This window comes from Lacerta agilis, chromosome 9, assembly GCF_009819535.1.
Source record: "Lacerta agilis isolate rLacAgi1 chromosome 9, rLacAgi1.pri, whole genome shotgun sequence".
NCBI classification, from domain to species: Eukaryota; Metazoa; Chordata; class Lepidosauria; order Squamata; family Lacertidae; genus Lacerta; species Lacerta agilis.
The window spans coordinates 1,711,375-1,730,657 of record NC_046320.1 but is presented as its reverse complement, the minus strand read 5'-3'; the positions used below and the strand labels follow the sequence as shown (position 1 = coordinate 1,730,657).

Genomic DNA, 19,283 nt, shown 5'->3' with positions numbered 1-19,283 from the left:
AAGTCTAATGTGCCATTGAATCTAATGTGCACCTCAGTTTTAAGAACCTTGAAACAAAAAAAATATTTCCTGGTGAATGTAAATGTGACATCAAATCGAATGTGCACCTTGATTTTTGCAACGTAATTTGGCCAAAATGGTGAGCATTAGATTTGAGTAAATACGGTATATCTTTCTAGCACAACAACTAGCACATATTACACGTTCAGAATTTCAGCCAGCCAATACTCTTCTCCATTCCTCTGTAAGATGTGATTGCACTATAAGTGTATACAAAATATACCAAATAATGTTGTTAAACTAATTCACAAATCTATAAAGCAGCTTGACAACCAATATACAGTGGTACCTTGGTTTTCGAACGTAATCCGTTCTGGAAGACCATTTGACTTCCGAAATGTTCAAAAACCGAAGCATTTACTGTACTTCCAGAAGCATTTACTTACGGAAAACTCAGTTGCACAGCACGTTTGACTTCCGAAAAGTGGTCGAAAACGGAAGCAGTTACTTCCAGGTTTTCGGCCTTTGGAAACCGAAACGTTCAAATTTCTAGACATTCGAAAACTGAGGTACCACTGTAATGCTTCTGGAAATTGAGGTTTTTCATAAAGTTGTGTGTAGACCTAAAGTGGCCTTCATTAATGAGGCTTTTAGAATGGGGTTTTGCCTATTCCCATATGTATCTACCCCAGAGTTTGCAGTCATCACCAGAGGCCGTTCTTTGGGTTTCCTCACTAGGGAGAGCCATGGTGGCTATAGGCTGGTGACCTTTTCAGTGCCAGCCCCCCCCCCCCAGTTGTTGTAGAATGAATGCCCTCTCTAGCAAGCCTCATCCTAGTGCATACGTTCATGTCTTTCGAAAACCTTTAAAAAATCCCAGGCCATATAAATCTAGCTGTAGTTTTTAAATTAGTTCCAGCTCTTTTGTGTTATTATTTGCACTTTGTTTTTAATCTTAATATTCATTTTTAGTTAGTTTTTAATGCTGCACCACTTTTTATTTTATTAGTCCTTTTATTTATTTTTTAAACTTGTTTGTTTTTATTCTGTAAGCTGCCCAGAGAACACTTGTTACAGGGCAGCCTATAAATGTCAAAAATAGAATGAATGAATGAATGAATGAATGAATGAATGAATGAATGATGCAACTGATGATCTTTTCATTGTATGGCTCTTTAGAATACCCATTAGCATTCACAGTCAATACTGGCTTGGAGGAGGGGGGTGCAATAAAAACATTTTATTGTCTTGCATGTTTTCCATTCTGCACATCTTTAGTTGAACACAAGAGGGCAGACAGAATGTTTCACATTCCTTTATTCCTTCCAACATACGGGTTTATGCCTTGTTGATAGCATTTTTCCATTTCCCTTTATTGCAGCCATCAGGATGTTGCTGAAAATGTACATTGTAGCTGAGGTTTTTCCCTTCTTTCTCTTAGCATTTCACAATATGGAGACAGGGCTATAAATGTGCCAGTGCAACATTGCATAGGTAGTGGAGTTATAGGATATTTATATTAAAAAAAAACCTAAAAGTGACTCAAACAGATTAATATTCTGCTACAGTATTGCATTTTTTCTATTCCTGCACACAACACGGAAAACTTGAAGTTTTTTTTCCTTATTGAGAGGAAAACAAAACTCGTATGTATTCCCAAAGTTTTTTTAACACTTTACTACACATGAAACATTTGTGACATAAAGAGGGGAAATTGGTCTACCTAAAGGCTCCTGAGAGAGACTTGCATCACAGCAAGAGTCCAATGTATTTTCTAAGGTCTGCTTTGTGCTGGCAGATGGCTAACTTGGAGTTTTCCTTTCATGCATCCAGATATAAGGCCAACATCTTTTCTCTCATGGGATGTATTGCACTGTGATCATGGTAAATAAAGATAAACTGTGCTTATTGTCGCTTTCCTGAGTCCTCCCTCCAAACTACTAATTAATCCGTCACGTGCAGGCACCAAACGGGTTACCAGGCTTATTGGCTTCTTCTCTGGCACCAGCTACAGAACCTCAAAACAGCAAGTCTAAAACATGGCATGTTCTGTTCCCCACCTACATCCAGCATTAAACATGGTTGTTTAGTAATATGCCTTTCCTACCGTCTACATGAGGACAAAGGAAGGCTTAATGCAGGTAAAATTGTAGATCAGTCTCGTGGCATGTGGTCTTGTAATGACACAAGCATGCTGGCTTCCAAAGAGGAGCCCATACCCACTTTATTACTCCCTGGGTCTTTTAGCTCTGTGTGGAATTACGGTTAACAAACCTTGGCTACAAATCATGGTTAAGGAGATTAACCACAATGCTGAGTTCCAACCCTAAACCAGAGCTTTCTGTGCTGAGGTAAAGGACCATGGATGAACATAGCAACTGCATTCTTCTTCCTGCAAGGCAGTGCATTCAAACTAAACTTTGATTTCATAGAATCCTAGAGTTGGAAGAGACCCCATGGCCATCCAGTCCAACCCCCTGCCAAGCAGGAAACACCATCAAAACATTCCTGACAGATTTGGTCTAGCATTACATGCAGTCATGGGCGCTGAGTGACTTTAATTCGTTCTTGGCTCTTATATTCTACTTTTGGCACCTTTTGAATCCCGAATCTTGGACTTGTTTACTGAAAGAAGCCAAACTTGGAACCATAGTTTATAAACCTGATTTGTTTCAATAAACTACTGTATAGTTAAGATTAACCACGGTTGGGTTTGGGCAGTAATGCTAATTGCAGCTAATTGAAAATGGAGGTGAAATGTCTGATCCTGTGCCAGTAAGGGAGAATATGTGCCTGAGGCTCAGAGATGGGAGAGCTGAGAAGATGGAAAATTGGAGCAGACAAGTAACTGTAAATCATGTTAAGCTTTAGTGAAGCTTAAACCAAGGTGTGCATTCCAAATGAGTGTTAATAAAAACCACAATTGGTGTTATGCCTTGACTGAGCCTATATCTCTAATGTTGTGTACTAGCTGTGAATAATTTACCAGTGTTTCTGCAATTGGTGGTGAGTTCACTTCTTTCATCATCTTGTCCCTTCTCTCCCAACCCAGATTTGGCCCACAGTCTCCTGGGGGGTCAGCCTTAATCAAGGCAGGCTTCAGAATGTTTGGATCATTATGTATAATGTGCAACTTGCATGCTGGGAAACCAAAATGATGCTTCATAATAATCTTTATTTAATTTCAGTTTCAAATGCATCACAGTTTGCTGGAGTTATTCACTGGATCAGTCTAGTTATACTCTCTGTGTTCTTTTCAGAGGTAAGTGAAATGTGAAAGTAAGTGAATTGTGTGACAAAGGAAAATATGACTGAGAAACTGGTTAGTACTTCCTTAGGAAATGTGTTCAGTTGTATATCTAGGCACCTAAATTGTCTTAGTTACCTCAGGACCACAATACCTCAAGAACTGCATCTTTCCATATGAACTTACACAAACCCTGAGATCACCTTCTGGGGCCCTTCTTGAGAGGTCCGGAGGGTGGCAACATGAGAACAGGCCTTTTCTGCAGTGGCTACCCGTTTGTGGAATGCTCTCACCAGGGAAGTTTGGCTGGTGCCATCATTATACACCTTTAGGTGCCAGGCAAAAAGGCTCCTTTTAAACCAGGCCTTTGGTTGATCCGATTTACGCCCTATGCCCTTTTAAAACGGTTTGGGGGTGGCGGCTATTGGGTGGTTGTTTTTATTTTTATTAGATATTATGTGGTAGGTATCTTGATTTTATTCTGAGAACCACCCTGACATCCCCGAGTATAGGGCGGTATATAAATTCAATAAATAATTAATATTTATAATATGACATGTTAGTGCATGAGGTTGTATTTTAAATATTTCTTAGAAAGTGCAGCTGGAGTATAATGCAGCTTCTAGGTTATCAACAGGAGTTGACCACAGACAGCACACAGCAGCCATCTTGAAATATCTGCATTGACTCCCAGCTCCTTCTTGGACCAAGTTTGTTCCCCCGCCCCCGATGCTGATCATTACCTTTTTAAATCTCTAAATCATCTGGGTGCAGAGTAACTGAAGAACCACCTTCTCCCAGAAAATCTGGCTACTTGTTTATAACTGCACTGAAGGCTCTACTTTAGAGTCCTTCATCACAGATGTGGCAGAAGGTTATTCAAAGGACGCCCTTTTTCATAGTGGCATCTATGTTTTGAAACTTCGTCACGGGAGAAGCATGATCTGCCCCTTGCTAGTAGCCTCTTTACAGCAAATAAAGGCAGTCTTATTCCAGAAGGCATTTGGAACCCTCCAAGCTGTTTTTAGCAGATAGGGGGGGGGGGGGCTGTTGGTAAGACTGGCTTTTAATTACTATTTTATTGTGCAATGCTGTTTAACATGTTTGCTACTTGATGATGAGCCTCTTCAAGATGGACAGATGTGAAGATAAATATTACGTTTTTCTTAATATTTCCAATTATGTTTCTCTCTACATTGGGGAATTCCGAAGGTTGCAGCCATAAGAATTCGTAGAACAAAGGCTTCATGCTGTGGTCACATTCTAATTATGCTGTACAGTTCAAAAAGGATGCCATACAACTGAAAAAAGTTCTGAATGAGCAAAATTTGGGCTCCAGGAGAGCAGTTTCCTTGGAAGGAACACTAAAGTGGGAATAGTAGAAAGCTAAGAGGAAAAAATATATTAATACCATGCATAAACTGGAGAACATGGATAATGAAATGGCTTTTCCTCCTTTTCCCATAACAATGAATTTGATTTGGGGTTAGATTCATTATTTTTTATGGTAATTGGGAACTGGTGTTTGTGTTTTGTTGTCAGGCCTTATTAACGTGAATTGTTTGAGGGTTGGTCAGTCTCAGTGCAATTTGATATTTGGTGTGTTTGGTCTGATGTGTTGACTATAGACTTATTTTAAGATTTTCCTTCATATCTTGTGTAGTTTGGGCTGATAAATTTTGCTGTTACTGTGGATTTTGACTCAGTATTTTTATTGCTAGGGTTTACTTCAAATTATTAAATGAAGTGTTCAGACTTCAGAGCAGTCCTAACCTTGTCCAGAGACGATTAGAGCAGGTGAGCCTCCTTCACACTTGAATCCCTGCTGGCTTCTGCCAGTTAGGACAGAAGGGAGGGTGGGTGGCTGTGCTAGCTCCATGCAGTAGTGGGGTCTTGATTGGGCCCCTCACTTGGCAGGGGATCAGCATTGATTTAAGTAGACCCTTGACTGGCTCAGCTCTGCCCCCATACTTTAGTGCATTATTGGATTTAGTTGATTAATGTTAAAAGAGGTGTAGAATATCCTGGGTGTGTTTGTGTGTTTCTACACTAGCGGCCAAAATTGGGGAAACCTTTTGGAGAAAGTGTATTTCCGAGGTTTGATGGCTCATACCACTTTTTTGGGAGTAGTACCATAAAATTATACATCAGTGGAAAGATAATTTAATGAAGAATGTAATGCAACAAAGTTTATTCAGTTATCTGTATTCTATCAAAAGTTATAGCCAAATAACCAGAAAAAGGAGTGTTTAGAGAGCCAATCAGATGTCATCTCATTTTGGCAATGATGGCTCATAACACCGCTTTTTTTTTTTTTTAGTAATACCATAAAACTATATATCAATGGGAAAATAATTTAATGAAGAATGTAATGCAATAACATTTATGAAGGATTATTTATTACAACAGCAGTCAAAAAGAAGAAACATGAAACAAATTGAAAAAATGAGATATACAAAAATTCTCACCATGTCAGTTAATACTTAAAGTATTTGGGTAACCTTTAGCCTTCCCATGGAGTGAACCAAGGATTTTAGTTCTGCAGCTGTAATAATGTGAAACCAAGATTGAATTATTGCCTCTATTAATTGGGTTTTATTGTTGGGTTGCTTCTGACTAACAAGTTTCTTTAGTCGGCTTCATAGATTTTTGATTGGGTTAAGGTCTGGGCTATGTATTTTGGAGCATTTAAAGGTAAAGAGACCCCTGACCTTTAGGTCCAGTCGCAGACGACTCTGGGGTTGCGGCGCTCATCTTGCCCTATAGGCCAAGGGAGCCGGCGTTTGTCCGCAGACAGCTTCCGGGTCATGTGGCCAGCATGACTAAGCCGCTTCTGGCCAGTGGCGGAGGAAGCCTCTGCGCTGCCCAGGGCGGCGGCACCTCCCTGGGGGCGGGGCATGACGTGTGCGTCGTGACGTCATGACGCACATGAAAAGCTGCCAAGCCGCTTCTGGCGAACCATTTACATTCCCATTAATGACGCAAATGCTGCCCACACCTTTTGCTGTCATGTGACCCCAGATCATAACACTAACTGGGTGTTTCATGGTAGGTGTAATGCAAGTAGGATGTAAATCATCTCCGATTCTTCTCCTCACGTATTTCATGCCATCACTACCAAGCAAGGAGATTTTGGTGCCATCACTCCAAATAACACTGTCCCATTGTTCCACTGTCCAGTTAACATGGGTTTTAGCCCAGTTTAATCTTTTAAACCTTTGTTTGAGAGATAACAATGACTTTTTCCTCGGAATTCTAGCATTTAGACCATTTTCCTGCAGTCTGCACTGAACAGTCCTTACACTCAACTTCACGTTACATTGTACCATGTCATCTTGTATACACCCAGATGATTTTCTTCTGTCTCTCCATTCTCCTGTCATCACTTGCTGTTGTGCACCTTTTCCTGCCCTTACCAGTCTGACTTTGTAGTGACCGAGTCTCTTCAAATGAAGGAAAGCTAGTGCATTTCAACCTAAGCAAGTTGTGCTTTCTTTTTCTGGTTATTTGGCTATAACTTTTGATAGAATACAGATAATTGAATGAACTTTGTTGCATTACATTCTTCATTCAATTATTGATATATAATTTTATGGTATTACTCCCCCCCCCCAAAAAAAAAGGTTGCCACAGTTTTGGCCACTAGTGTATATCTGTGACAACAGCAAGTTTTTGAGATACTATGGAACTTCTTGATTTTAAATAGGTAAAGTCTGATTGATCATTAATGGAAAAACTGAGGTTCAAAATGCCTCTCAGCCTAACCGACATCACAGGGTTCCTCCTGTCCTGATTGAGGCTTACGATGCATTTGGTTTCAGAGCAGGATATCCCTAGTTAACCTTAATGTGCTGAGGGGGAGGGGAACAAATTGCGCAGATGAACTTAAGAGCACAGCATGCCCTGGTAAGTCTCTATAGATTACACAGAGAAGGTCATAAATAGGCACATTTATTGACAGAGATTTCCTATTTTTCCATTATTACTCCAAGTGTCGGAAATTGGTGGTTTGGTCCATCAAGACCAGAATTATAGGCCTCTGGAGGATACTGAAGTGCTTACTTATGGCACCTCAGGTGCTTAGTTGGGTATATTATTCTCCAGTGATCCTCCAACTTCTCCACTCCTCACCTTGCTGTCAGAGTTTATTTTGTAAGCTGCTTGGGGCAAAGACCTGCTCTCTTCTGTTCAGTTGGAAGCACAATACATATCAGATGTGCAGTATAGAATCTATGGATTCTAATATTACTATAATGTTTAAGGATTATTATCTCTATGTGTAATGAGTAATGCCTGAGTAGAAGTGCCATAAGAAACCCTTCTGTGTGGCGTAGCTGAAAACATGCTGTCTCAGTTCTGACAGGATCCCCGTGCCAGTGTGCCTTACGCTTTGCCCATCTCTATTTTTACAATAGTGCAAAAGCCAGAAAATATACCAGTTTACATAGATAAAACCAGAAAGAAATCAGTTATAATTGAAAACACTATTGTAACTGAAAATATAGATACATAAAACATTTCTGTGTTTGTTTGAGCATATAAAACAATCTCATATAACATTAAAAAGCCACCTTTTGATAAAGTGTCAACTTTTCTCTGCAATATTCAATAAATAGTTTCCAATTTGCTAAAAAGTTACTTTATAATTAGCTCCTCCCTTACTCTCCTCTTCCTCCAAGGAGCTCAGGGCAGCGTGGTGTAGTGGTTAGGAACGGTGGACCCGTAATCTGGTGAACAGGTTTGTGTCCCCACTCCTCCACATGCAGCTGCTGGGTGACCTTGGGCTAGTCACACTTCTCTGAAATATCTCAGCGTCACTCACCTCACGAGAGTGTTTGTTGAAGGGAAAGGAGATTGTGAGCCACTTTGAGACTCCTTAAGGGGAGTGAAAGGTGGGGTATCAAGTCCAAACTCCTCCTCCACCATCACCTCTTCTTCTTCTCCTTCTCCTTCTTCCCCCTCTTGATTTTCTCTCTGCAACCTACCCATGGGGTGTGCTAGAGTGAGAGATAGAGCAACTGTCCCAAGGTCAGCCCAGCAAGTTTATGGGGATTTGAACCTGGGTTTCCCCTGTCCTTTGTGACCACTACTCAATGCTCGTTCTGCAGAATGGTCCCTGTCCAGAAGGCTTACATTTAACATTTAACATTAGGAAGAGAAGATCACTTTTTATTGAATACTGCAAAGAAAATTCTATATTTGCTCAATCAAAATGTGGTTTTGTAACATTAAAACTACTGTAAATCAATAAAATATCTGGGTTGGGGCCACCAGACAAAAGCAACTACAACAATCTTCTATCACTGGCATTTTTGCGTGATGGGAATGTGTGCTAAATCCTAATATTGTTCAAATTCACTTGCTTCTTTCACTGACTGTTGCATGACGGATTGAAACAGCAATCTCAGTGAATCATGTTTTTTTTCCAATTTTATACAGCTCTAGTCTTGATGCTCTTCTGTCAGAAGCTGATATGCGCCATGAGGAGAAGGCCAGCCATCTGTGAAATGTTTCACATGAAAGATGCTTGATAATCCTGTCTATATTGTATAAAGAAAATATTACCAACAGCAAAATCATTTTCTCACATCAGTTCAGCTATCTGTAGCCTTTATTCACATAGGAGAGGAGAGAAGGGAATATCCCTGTTGTCCCGCATCTGTTCAGGGTTTGGAAAAACCTTATATTCTACCCTTCAACTATTATTTATTTTTATTTATTTATTTCATGACATTTATATCTCAAGGTGGCCTCTATGGGCCTCCCCATTCCTCACTTAATCCTCACAACACCGTGTGAGGGTAGGCTATGTACCAGAGCTGCATTAGCCTAAGCAATGGCTAAAGGAAATTCACAGGTAGCAAAAGAGGATTTGCCAGGGCATAAGCAGCATAACATATGAAGAAACGGTACATCTGCTATTTTTAAAGACATTGTTTGATCCATTATTGCTAAAGCAGTACCAGTCTTCAGGCACTTGGCATCAAGCACCATCAGTCTGTTGTTTTAGAAAGCTGTTGTGCTGAATTGAGATGTTCTGGTGTCATGAAATGTTCATCAGATTTCTAGTTCATGTGGCATGAACTAGAACAGTGTTTTTCAACCTTTTTTGGGCAAAGGCACACTTGTTTCATGAAAAAAATCACGAGGCACACCACCATTAGAAAATGTTAAAAAAATTAACTCTGTGCCTATATTGACTATATATAAAGTAATTTTTCAATTTTTCCCACGGCACACCAGGCAACATCTCGCGGCACACTAGTGTGCCGCGGAACAGTGGTTGAAAAACACTGAACTAGAAGGTCTGACCTATACATGCAGCAGAATGACATGATAAACTTCTTCATTTCCCTGGAGACCCCCCCCCAAAAAAAAACATTAAGAAAACTTGTATTCCTGTACATACACCACAACTAATAACAACTAATAGCATCTGTAGAACATATTATTAAGTGATCCACAGGTCACTTAATGAGTGAACTCAGGAGAGTTTGTAAAGTTATGGAGTGGTAGAATGAACTGTACTGATTTGGACTGTACATGGGGGGGTGCCACTTTTAAATGCTCTCTTTCATGTAAAAAAGAAATCCTTGGAAGTAAAATAGCAGTACTAGCACACAGGGAGCTGGCTGGTGTGCTTCCTCCTCATATTTTACATAGAGTAAGGTAGAACCGAGGGATGGAGACAAGGAGAAATGTGGAAAGAATATGAATTCTTCCCCCTCCCCATGTTCCTCATTCCTTTCCTTTTCTCCTTTGTCTCCCATGTTGTACTTTGGATCCTAAGGTCCTTGTCCTCTTGTGCTTTGTGAAGCCCTGCTCACCTTCATGCTCTTACAGTATAGCAATAATTATGCTACAAGTGTGCATGATTCTTAATTTTACACTTTTTCTTCCACATGCTTCCTCTTTCGGTCAACAGTGTTGATTCCATCCTTGTTTCTCCCAGAATGGAGAGTATTTCGACGTAACTTGCAACTTTTTCACATTTTAGGGTCAACAGGGAAACTACTACATTTACCTGATACTCTTACAATGTTACAATGAACTTATGAAACACGACACTTTCCACAGAAAAGTTAAGCATTTGAAATTAAAAAAAACAAACTTTTCTGCTCCACAGGACCGATTTTCTCCATTTTGTTACAAAAAGTTATTAATGATTAACAATGCTAATGAGTTATGATTTTCTCTATCTTCCCTCTTCCCACATATCTTTTTATTAGACTGTTTTGAGAATTGTGGTTCTTGGCATATGGGACTACATTGAAAATAAAATAGAGGTAAGCAAAACCTCTGTTTTTATATTTAATAGCACCTCCATCCTTTGCAAAACTTGGGACTGTACTGTGTTATTGATGTCATTATTTTACTCAACATACATTCTGCCTTTCTTCTTTAAGAAGCCCAGGGAGGCAAATATATCAATACTAAAAACAGTTTAAAAGGCTTCTAAAAACAGTTAAAAACATTCTCCCAATCAGTGATATCAGGTTTTCCCAAGGACAGTATCTTTCAGCCATCTGGGTAAAGAAGAATATTTTTAGCTTCCTTAATTAGCCATTAAAGAACACTGGAAAATGATTAGTTGTACTTAACCGTATTGTAGTACTTTTGGAGACTTATTGATAGCAAGGAATGCTAAAGTTCTGTTCAATGTATGAAGTTGCCTTGTGTCAAGTCCTGTTATTTGTCCACCTAGCGGCTCTCCAGAGTCTTGGGTCTTTTAACTGGAGATGCCAGAGACTAAGGGTAGGAGCTCTTGGTCCCTCCTCAACTCTAGTGATTGGGACAATAGGACTAGTTTCTGTAGCCCACTAAGAAAGTCCTCTGTCGCTAACTAACTAACTAACTAGGATCGTTTCTTCTTTATTCTTGTCTCCTCCTCTCTCAGCCAAGCTTAATGTCAAATGCCCTAGAAAGATGCAGACTTCCGTTATTTGTACAGTTTATTATTAATTTTAATGAGTATAGTTCATACACTGGTAATTAGTGGCTGCAGTTGCTCATCTTACTAAGTTGTAGTGTGATTTTGATTAACCACAGTTTGCTTTCATCTGGATCTGAAGATGTGGTTATTCTTAACTTTGGCTAGTTTAAATCAGGAGTGGGGAACATGTAGATGTTGTTGAACTCTGAACCCCCATCATCCCCAGCCAGCATGGTCAAGGAGAATGGGTTGCAGTCCAGCAACAGCTGGAGGGGCCATAGTCCTGATTTAAACAAACTAGTTTCAGTAATTGTGGTTTGAAATTGGCTTGTTTAAAACTCACCATAGGTAATGTTAACCACAGCTTGTCTGTCCAAACAACATGACAAGCTACAGTGAAATAAAGTGACAGTGAAAGCTTCTGGATTGCTCCTTCCAGCTGTGGAAGAGGAGGAGTTGGGGGACAGGGAGAGCCACATTACGTGCAAACATGGCTAATGTGGGGTGCCTTTGTTTAATGGGTGGAGAGCTGCTTTGGCCCCAGAAACTGAGCATGAGTTGACCTTGAATGAATAACCCTCTGAATTGCTTGGGACAAGTATTGAATGCCACTAAGACATGCAAACCATTCTAAGTACCACAGTATGATGCATTGCTACATAGTTCTCCAGTGCAATGGCCCATTTCAGGGGGGAAACCGTTAAGTCTTATTAATATAATAAACTCATTTAGCCGTTCCTCAATTAGTATCTTATTGAGATTCAGGTGTGACTGCACATGTTTGACAAAAAACTTATCTGATGCATCCAAACATTTATCCCCAGTTAAAAATGAGAGAACAATAATAAACATGACATCAATAGAAAAGAAAGAAGCCAGGAGAAGGATTGGTTTGACTTGGACTTGAGGTTTGCTTTGTTGAATGCATTTTTATATTTGCATTCAAAAAATGTGTAAAATGTTGTTTGTGAAATCCTTTTCCTGTTAGGTATTTGATGGTGCTGTGATCATCTTATCCTTGGCTCCAATGGTGGCTTCTACAGTGGCGAATGGACCGAGCAGTCCTTGGGATGCTATTAGCCTTATTATCACACTGAGAATTTGGAGAGTGAAGAGAATTATTGATGGCAAGTTATCATTAACTTTTGTAAAGATTTTTGAAGGTGTATGAATTATTTTTGAAATAGTACCTCTTTTCAAGTAGAAAGCCATGATAACCCTCATTGATAAGATGGGGAAATTACCAGTGTTCCTATGGCAACTTTTTTTTACATTGTTTACCAGTTTCCTAATAGCTGTGGGTAGAATGGGAACTCTGCTCTAAAATAATCCCTAATTTAGTTAGCAGGAACATTGTGTTGATTTTTGCAGAGTGTGAAAATAAAGTGTGTGTGTGTGTGTGTGTGTGTGTGTGTGTGTGTGTTTGGAAATTGGGATAGAGAATTTTGGGAAAATATGCAGGGGAGGGACTAGGGAAGTGTGGAAATGGTACTTAACTGTGAAATGGTGCATCTGTGTTCTCAAAAGTAAACTCTGCTGAGTGAAACAGGAGTTACTACTAGGTAAATAAGTGCAGGGTTGCAGAATACTATATGAGTATTATGCAACCATTGTTATTATCTTTAATGTCCAGTTTATTTAAAGTAAAGCAAATCAAGCCCATTATTAGATTTCTCCAACTGAAACTAATAAGACATAAAATGGCTGTTTCAGAAACTTGAGCGCTGTTGAGTAGTAGTTTCATTTATTAGATGCATTACCATCTTTTCGAATAAACTCAGAGATCCCTTTGTTGTGGTTTCTAGCCTACGTATTACCAGTTAAGGTGGAAATGGAGATGGTGATTCAACAGTATGAGAAGGCAAAGGTCATTCAAGATGAGCAGCTGGAAAGACTAACCCAAATCTGCCAAGAGCAGGGAGTAAGGCAAAACTATATTTTCATTTTATACATGTGTGTCTGTTACGGATTTTAATTTGTATGCTACTTTGCCACAACATTTTTCACCCAGAAGCGGCTCACAACACTTCAGATTATGCTAGACTCCAACTTGCTCCAACCAACATGAACAAGGGTTAGAGATGATGGGAGTTGTAGTCTGGCAGCATCCAAAAGACTACAGGTTCCACTATCCATACTATGGGGGTTGGGCCAGAGGATTCAGCACATGCTTTTCATGCCTGAGATCTCAGGTGGGATAGCTGCTATCTCCAGGTACTCCAGACTGCAAAGGACCCAGAAGAACCTCTGCTAGTCCATGCAAACAATACTGAATTGGATGAAGCAGTCATCTCTGGCGTTCCTATGAGGTTTTGCAGAGGGATGCGAAGGATGAGAGTGTGGGGCATCTGTGCCATTGAAATGCTGCCTCATACAGATAGGATGAGGGTGAACAATAAAAGGTGATTGCAAAGGGTTCAAAGTTAACAGCTGTGTAGATTATTAATGACCTTCCTTCCTCTCCCCTTCAGTTAATTCAGGTAGCTTTGTGGTTTTTATCCTTTTTAAACATCAAACCATAACACTACGAAGTTGAAGAATTCTTGTTTCATTTCAACATGGTAGATAATTCATGAAACAGAATTTGGTTCTAATGACTATAACATTTTCCACTGGCAGCATTTTTGTTCTGCTTCTTTTTATTCTTCTTCGCCTTCTTCTGCTTCTACTTGCAATAATGTTAATTTATTTCTAACCAATCATTTGCCTGTTAGTTGGAAGGCAGCCCAAATCATCCTGCCTTTTATTCTAGTCATAATGTTAGCAACAAAGGCCCAAATTAATGGAAGTAAACATTGGATGGTATCCCAGTGGCAGATGAGCATTCAGGCATTCCATCCAAAGAGCACTCACAGGACAGAGCAAAATTATTGCTGTTGCATTAGAGCAGAACAAGCTTCTACTTTAAAGCTTTCATTGATCTCTCCAAGGCTACGCCAAGCACCCTCTGCTGCTGGCTATGAAAGAGAACTATAGGATTCAGAGAGAGTTCCATTCCTCTATGTATTCAGTAAAACACTAGACAAGATGGGGTGGCCCTTTTATATGTCTAGTCATAGAAGGCCGGTGTTCCCTTGGGTCCCATACTGGTCCCTGTCCTTTTATGGGTGTTTATAAATAATTACTTAATGCAACACACTGCTGAGGGGGGTTTATTATAGTGTATTTAGTTCTTTGCTCTTGTTCTTTGTCTGAGAGGGACTGAAAGCTGCTTCAGAAAAAGGTTTGGGGGATTTTTGTGTGGTTTTTTCTTATTTATTTAATTCAACTGGATTTATAAACTACTTAGTCACCCATAACCTGTATGCAAAGTGCATAATAATAATAATAATTTATTATTTATACCCCACCCATCTGACTGGGTTTCCCCAGCCACTCTGGGCGGCTTCCAACAAAATATTAAAATACAATAGTCTGTCAAACATTAAAAGCTTCCCTAAACAGGGCTGCCTTCAGATGTCTTTTAAAAGTCTGGTAGTTGTTATTCTCTTTGACATCTGGTGGGAGGGCGTTCCACAGGGCAGGCGCCACCACCGAGAAGGCCCTCTGCCTGGTTCCCTGTAACTTTGCTGCTTGCAGGGAGGGAAACGCCAGAAGGCCCTCGGCGCTGGACCTCAGTGTCCGGGCAGAACGATGGGGGTGGTGACGCTCCTTCAGATATACTGGACCGAGGCCGTTTAGGGCTTTAAAGGTCAGCACTAACACTTTGAATTGTGCTCAGAAACATAGAATATAAAATGCTCATTTAAAAATACTAGTAAATTCAGCAAAATGTAAGTAAAATCAGCAGTTATTAAAATATACATTATAAGATAAAATTGCATATTAAAATTATGTGTCTGGATAGGCTTGCTTAAACATAAAAGTGTTTAGCAAGGGCCAAAAGCAATGCAGATATACACACTGCATATTAGAAAAAATGAAAAGTAAAGCAAGCTTGGTTGTATTTTTGTCTGTTGGTCATAAGAGGGCAGCAAAAGCACTTCCTTTGTTTATTTGTGTTAATCAGCTCACTATTTTTTATATGGCTTGTTGTCTCTGACATGCCAGTGTCTCTAGCACCTGTCAGACTTGCATGTCTAGTTCATTATATCAGAGGTCTGGATTTGCAAATCATTTTTCTGTGGAAGAACTCGGGAGGAATGGCTTGTTAAAACCTGGTTTCAAAGAAACCATGATCTAGTGTGTGTATGTGTGTGCACAAGTGTGTTGACAACATGGAGCAGACCCCGCTCAGCCGCTGTAACTTGTTGACTGGTTTTAAAACTGTCTAAACAGACATGGGATATTCCTGTGCCTGAGGTGGAAAATATAATAGTAGTAGTAGTAGTAGTAGTAGTAGTAGTAGTTGTTATTTATACCCTGCCCATCTGTCTGCATTTCCCCAGCCACTCTGGGTGGCTTCCAACAAAATATTAAAATACAATAGTCTATTAAATACTAAAAGCTTCCCTAAACAGGGCTGCCTTCAGATGTCTTCTAAAAGTCTGGTAGTTGTTTTTCTCTTTGACATCTGTTGGGAGGGCGTTCCACAGGATTGGTGCCACTACCGAGAAGGGCCTCTGCCTGGTTCCCTGTAACCTCACTTCTTGCAATGAGGGAACCGCCAGAAGGTCCTCGGCGCTGGACCTCAGTGGCCAGGCAGAACAATGGGGGTGTAGACACTCCTTCAGGTATCGAGGCTGTTTAGGGCTTTAAAGGTCAGCACCAACACTTTGAATTGTGCTCAGAAACTTACTAGGAGCCAATGTAAGTATTTCAAGACCGGTGTTATGTGATCTCAGCGGCTGCTCCCAGTCACCAGTCTAGCTACCGCGTTCTGGATTAGTTGTAGTTTTCGGGTCCCCTTCAAAGGTAGCCCCACATAGAGCGCATTGCAGTAGTCCAAGCGAGAGATAACCAGAGTATGCACCACTCTGGCCAGACAGTCTGCTGGCACATAGAGTCTCAGCCTGCGTACCAGGTGGAGCTGGTAAACAGCTGCCCTGGACACAGAATTGACCTGCGCCTCCATGGACAGCTGCAAGTCCAAAATGACTCCCAGGCTGTGCACCTGGTCCTTCAGGGGCACAGTTACCCCATTCAGGACCAGGGAGTCCTCCACACCTGCCTGCCTTCTGTCCCCCCAAAACAGTACTTCTATTTTGTCAGGATTCAACCTCAATCTGTTAGCTGCCATTCATCCTCCAACCGCCTCCAAGCACTCACACAGGATCTTCACCGCCTTCACTGGTTCTGATTTGAAAGAGAGGTAGAGCTGGGTATCATCTGCATACTGATGAACACCCAGCCCAAACCCCCTGATGATCTCTCCCAGCAGCTGCATGTAGATGTTGAAAAGCATGGGGGATAGGGCAGAACCCTGAGGCAGCCCACAAGTGAGGGCCCCGTGATCTGAACACTCATCCCCCACCACCACTTTCTGAACAAGGCCCAGGAGGAAGGAGCAGAACCACTGCATAACAGTGCCCCCAGCTCCCAGCTCCTCTAGATGGTCCAGAAGGATGTTATGGTTGATGGTGTCAAAAGGCACAGAGAGATCCTTCAGAACTAGGAAATAGCTCTCACCTTTGTCCCTAGCCCGCCGGAGATCATCGACCAGTGCGACCAAGGCAGTTTCAGTCCCATGATGAGGCCAAGAGTGGTGAGCATCCTCTACTGGGCAGCTCACCTGAACAGTCCCCATGCGTGTATACATCCAGTAGAATCTCTACTCAAGACCACAATCCGTTCCGGAGTCCCGTCCGGAAGTCGAAACAGGTTGCTGGGAGAGGCGCCGTTGTGCACATGCGCGAACTGCGGCAAACCCACCGGTTACTTCCGGGTTTGCCACAGACGTCGTGCGAAATGGACGCAAGCAGAGGCAGACGTAAGAAGAGGTTTGACTGTACTTGAATGTGCCTGGCACAGGAGAATTTTCCATTTACATACCTCGGATATTACCCTCTTTTCCCTCCTGCTCTGCCTCTTGATAGTGCCACAAATCCACCCCACAAGGCAGCTGTCTCACTTTCCTTATGGGAGGGTCACCTTTGGAAATTGCATTGGAATGGGAGCAGCCTCTGCAGTGTAATGGCTGAAGTGCTGGGCTTAGAATGAGGAGACCCCTGTCAACCCTGAAGCTTTGGACAACTTACTTTGGAGGGTCGTGGTGAAGAGAAAATGGTTTGGTGGCAACAGTATACCACCCTGAACTCCTTGGAGGGTAAATGGGGTAAAAATACAGTTAGCAGTGAATTTCTGAGCGTAATTAAGTTTAATAGAGCTTAAAGGACATAGGATTCCAAGCCCCAAAGGGCCTAAAAAAAAGAAGCCAGCATAATCTGTTAGAAATGTTAGAGGTAAGGAAAATCCCTCTTCCTGGGGGACATAGGCTAGGTGAGCATAAATGTTTCATTTGCCTTTTGACACTTAGAATAGTTTTATTTTTTCACATGTCCCATCTTGCTCTGTCCTGAGGACTTGGGATTAAATAATGCTTTAAATTTAACAAATTTAAAATCAAATGAATGTTTTCAGGCAGCTGTGGCAGGCTTGATTTTGGAATACACATTCCAAGTGGGAACTGTGATGTTTATTCAAACTTGAAAGCTTATCCAATCTCAAATTTGCTGTGCATGCGTGGCACATCAGATTGCAGCTTTCAAACCTCACAAAGTGTTTGTTTGTTTGTTTGTTTGTTTGAATTTGTATACTGCCCTCCACCCACAGATCTCGGGTTGGTTCACAACAGTGAGATTATTCGTATAGTTTCGTTCTTAATTTTATTATGTATCGTGTGGTTTTTATATTGTAAATTTATGTTGTGAACCGCCCTGAGATCATTGGGTATGAGGCAGTATGCAGTCGCCAGGATTGGTGTAATAGGCTCAAACCGTCTTGCCCCAGTGAGCAGCCTGGCTGCCAAATTCTGCACTAGCTGAAGTTTCCGAACCTTCTTCAGAGGCAGCCCAACGTATAACACGTTGCAGTAATCTAATGTAAAGGTGATGGCTTTTTGTTTGTAACATATTGCTGTTAAATTTTGTCTAAGGTAATGCAGCTGTAAAAGAATGCTCCTTTTTCTTTTGAATGATAGTACCTAGAAATTCAGCCATAATTCTGTGTACACCTACAGTTTCACATTGTTTCCCCTTGCATTGTATGGCTTTTTGGTCCCAATATTCAGTTTCCCGTCTCTGTAGGTGTGTGCGCACGCATGCACACATATAGTTGTAAATATTTATCTTCCAACTGAGGGTAGCATTCATGCATCTGATGAAATGGACTCCAGAGTCCACAAAAGCTTATGTTCTGAACATTGCACATTACTGGTTGCTGCATTTGCCACAATGAAACCTAACACCCTGGGTTCTCCACTTGGCAGGACAGTCTCTGCCACACACAAATGTCAAGCTCAAAGCCAATAGCATTTGAAATGTGCATAAGTCAAGTTAATGTAACTGCTGTTACACAGATTATTATTATTTTTGAGTTGTAAACACTGTTTTTGGATGTCTCTCTGTAAACATGGCCTGAGCACTAATAATTCAGAAAGTGTGTTTTTTTCCAAGTGCAATATGCCTCTGTATCCACCCTTACTCCTTTTTTTGTCTTACTCCTTCCTTCCCCCCTTTGGCCTCAGTTCGAAATTAGGCAGCTGCGGGCTCACCTGGCTCAGCAAGATCTGGACCTTGCTGCTGAGAGGGAGGCTGCATTGCAGGTCCCACACATGCTGAACAAGCAGAGCAGTAACCGGTACAAAGTTGTGGCAGCTGGAGGGGATTCCGACGACGAGGCAACTGAAAACATCTCAGAATTGCGGCCACCTCGGGGTGAGTAGTAGAGCCGGCTGCTTAACGCCACTGAACACGGTCCAACCGAGCACTGGTTCTATGCAGCCTTTGTTCATTTTAGTGGGACTTGTGTAGAATCTCCAGGGTCCTGAGGGGGGGGTGTGTGTGTGTGGATAAGCAGTTGTGGTTTGCCAAGATGAAGCTGCCAGGAAATTCATAGCATCATAGAACTGTAGAATTTGAAGGTGCCCCCAGGGTCATCTAGTCCTACCCCCTGCAATGCAGGAAGCACAGCTAAATAATCTTGGACATATGGTCATCCAACTTC

The 19,283-nt window shown here is 41.2% G+C and overlaps 1 protein-coding gene across 5 annotated transcripts in view; it reads left to right on the top strand.

The window, feature by feature from the left end:
- Positions 1 to 19,283, top strand: part of TMEM266 (transmembrane protein 266) — a 65,217-nt gene that overhangs the window by 27,190 nt on the left and 18,744 nt on the right. For 3 of the 5 annotated variants that reach the window (XM_033161355.1, XM_033161358.1, XM_033161354.1), the window contains 5 exons: positions 3,189 to 3,262; positions 10,477 to 10,533; positions 12,169 to 12,307; positions 12,986 to 13,101; positions 18,805 to 18,994. In XM_033161355.1, the coding sequence (XP_033017246.1) occupies positions 3,189 to 3,262; positions 10,477 to 10,533; positions 12,169 to 12,307; positions 12,986 to 13,101; positions 18,805 to 18,994 (576 nt within the window). The remainder of the gene's footprint in view (positions 1 to 3,188; positions 3,263 to 10,476; positions 10,534 to 12,168; positions 12,308 to 12,985; positions 13,102 to 18,804; positions 18,995 to 19,283) is intronic. The other 2 variants (XM_033161356.1, XM_033161359.1) reach the window with 2 other exon arrangements.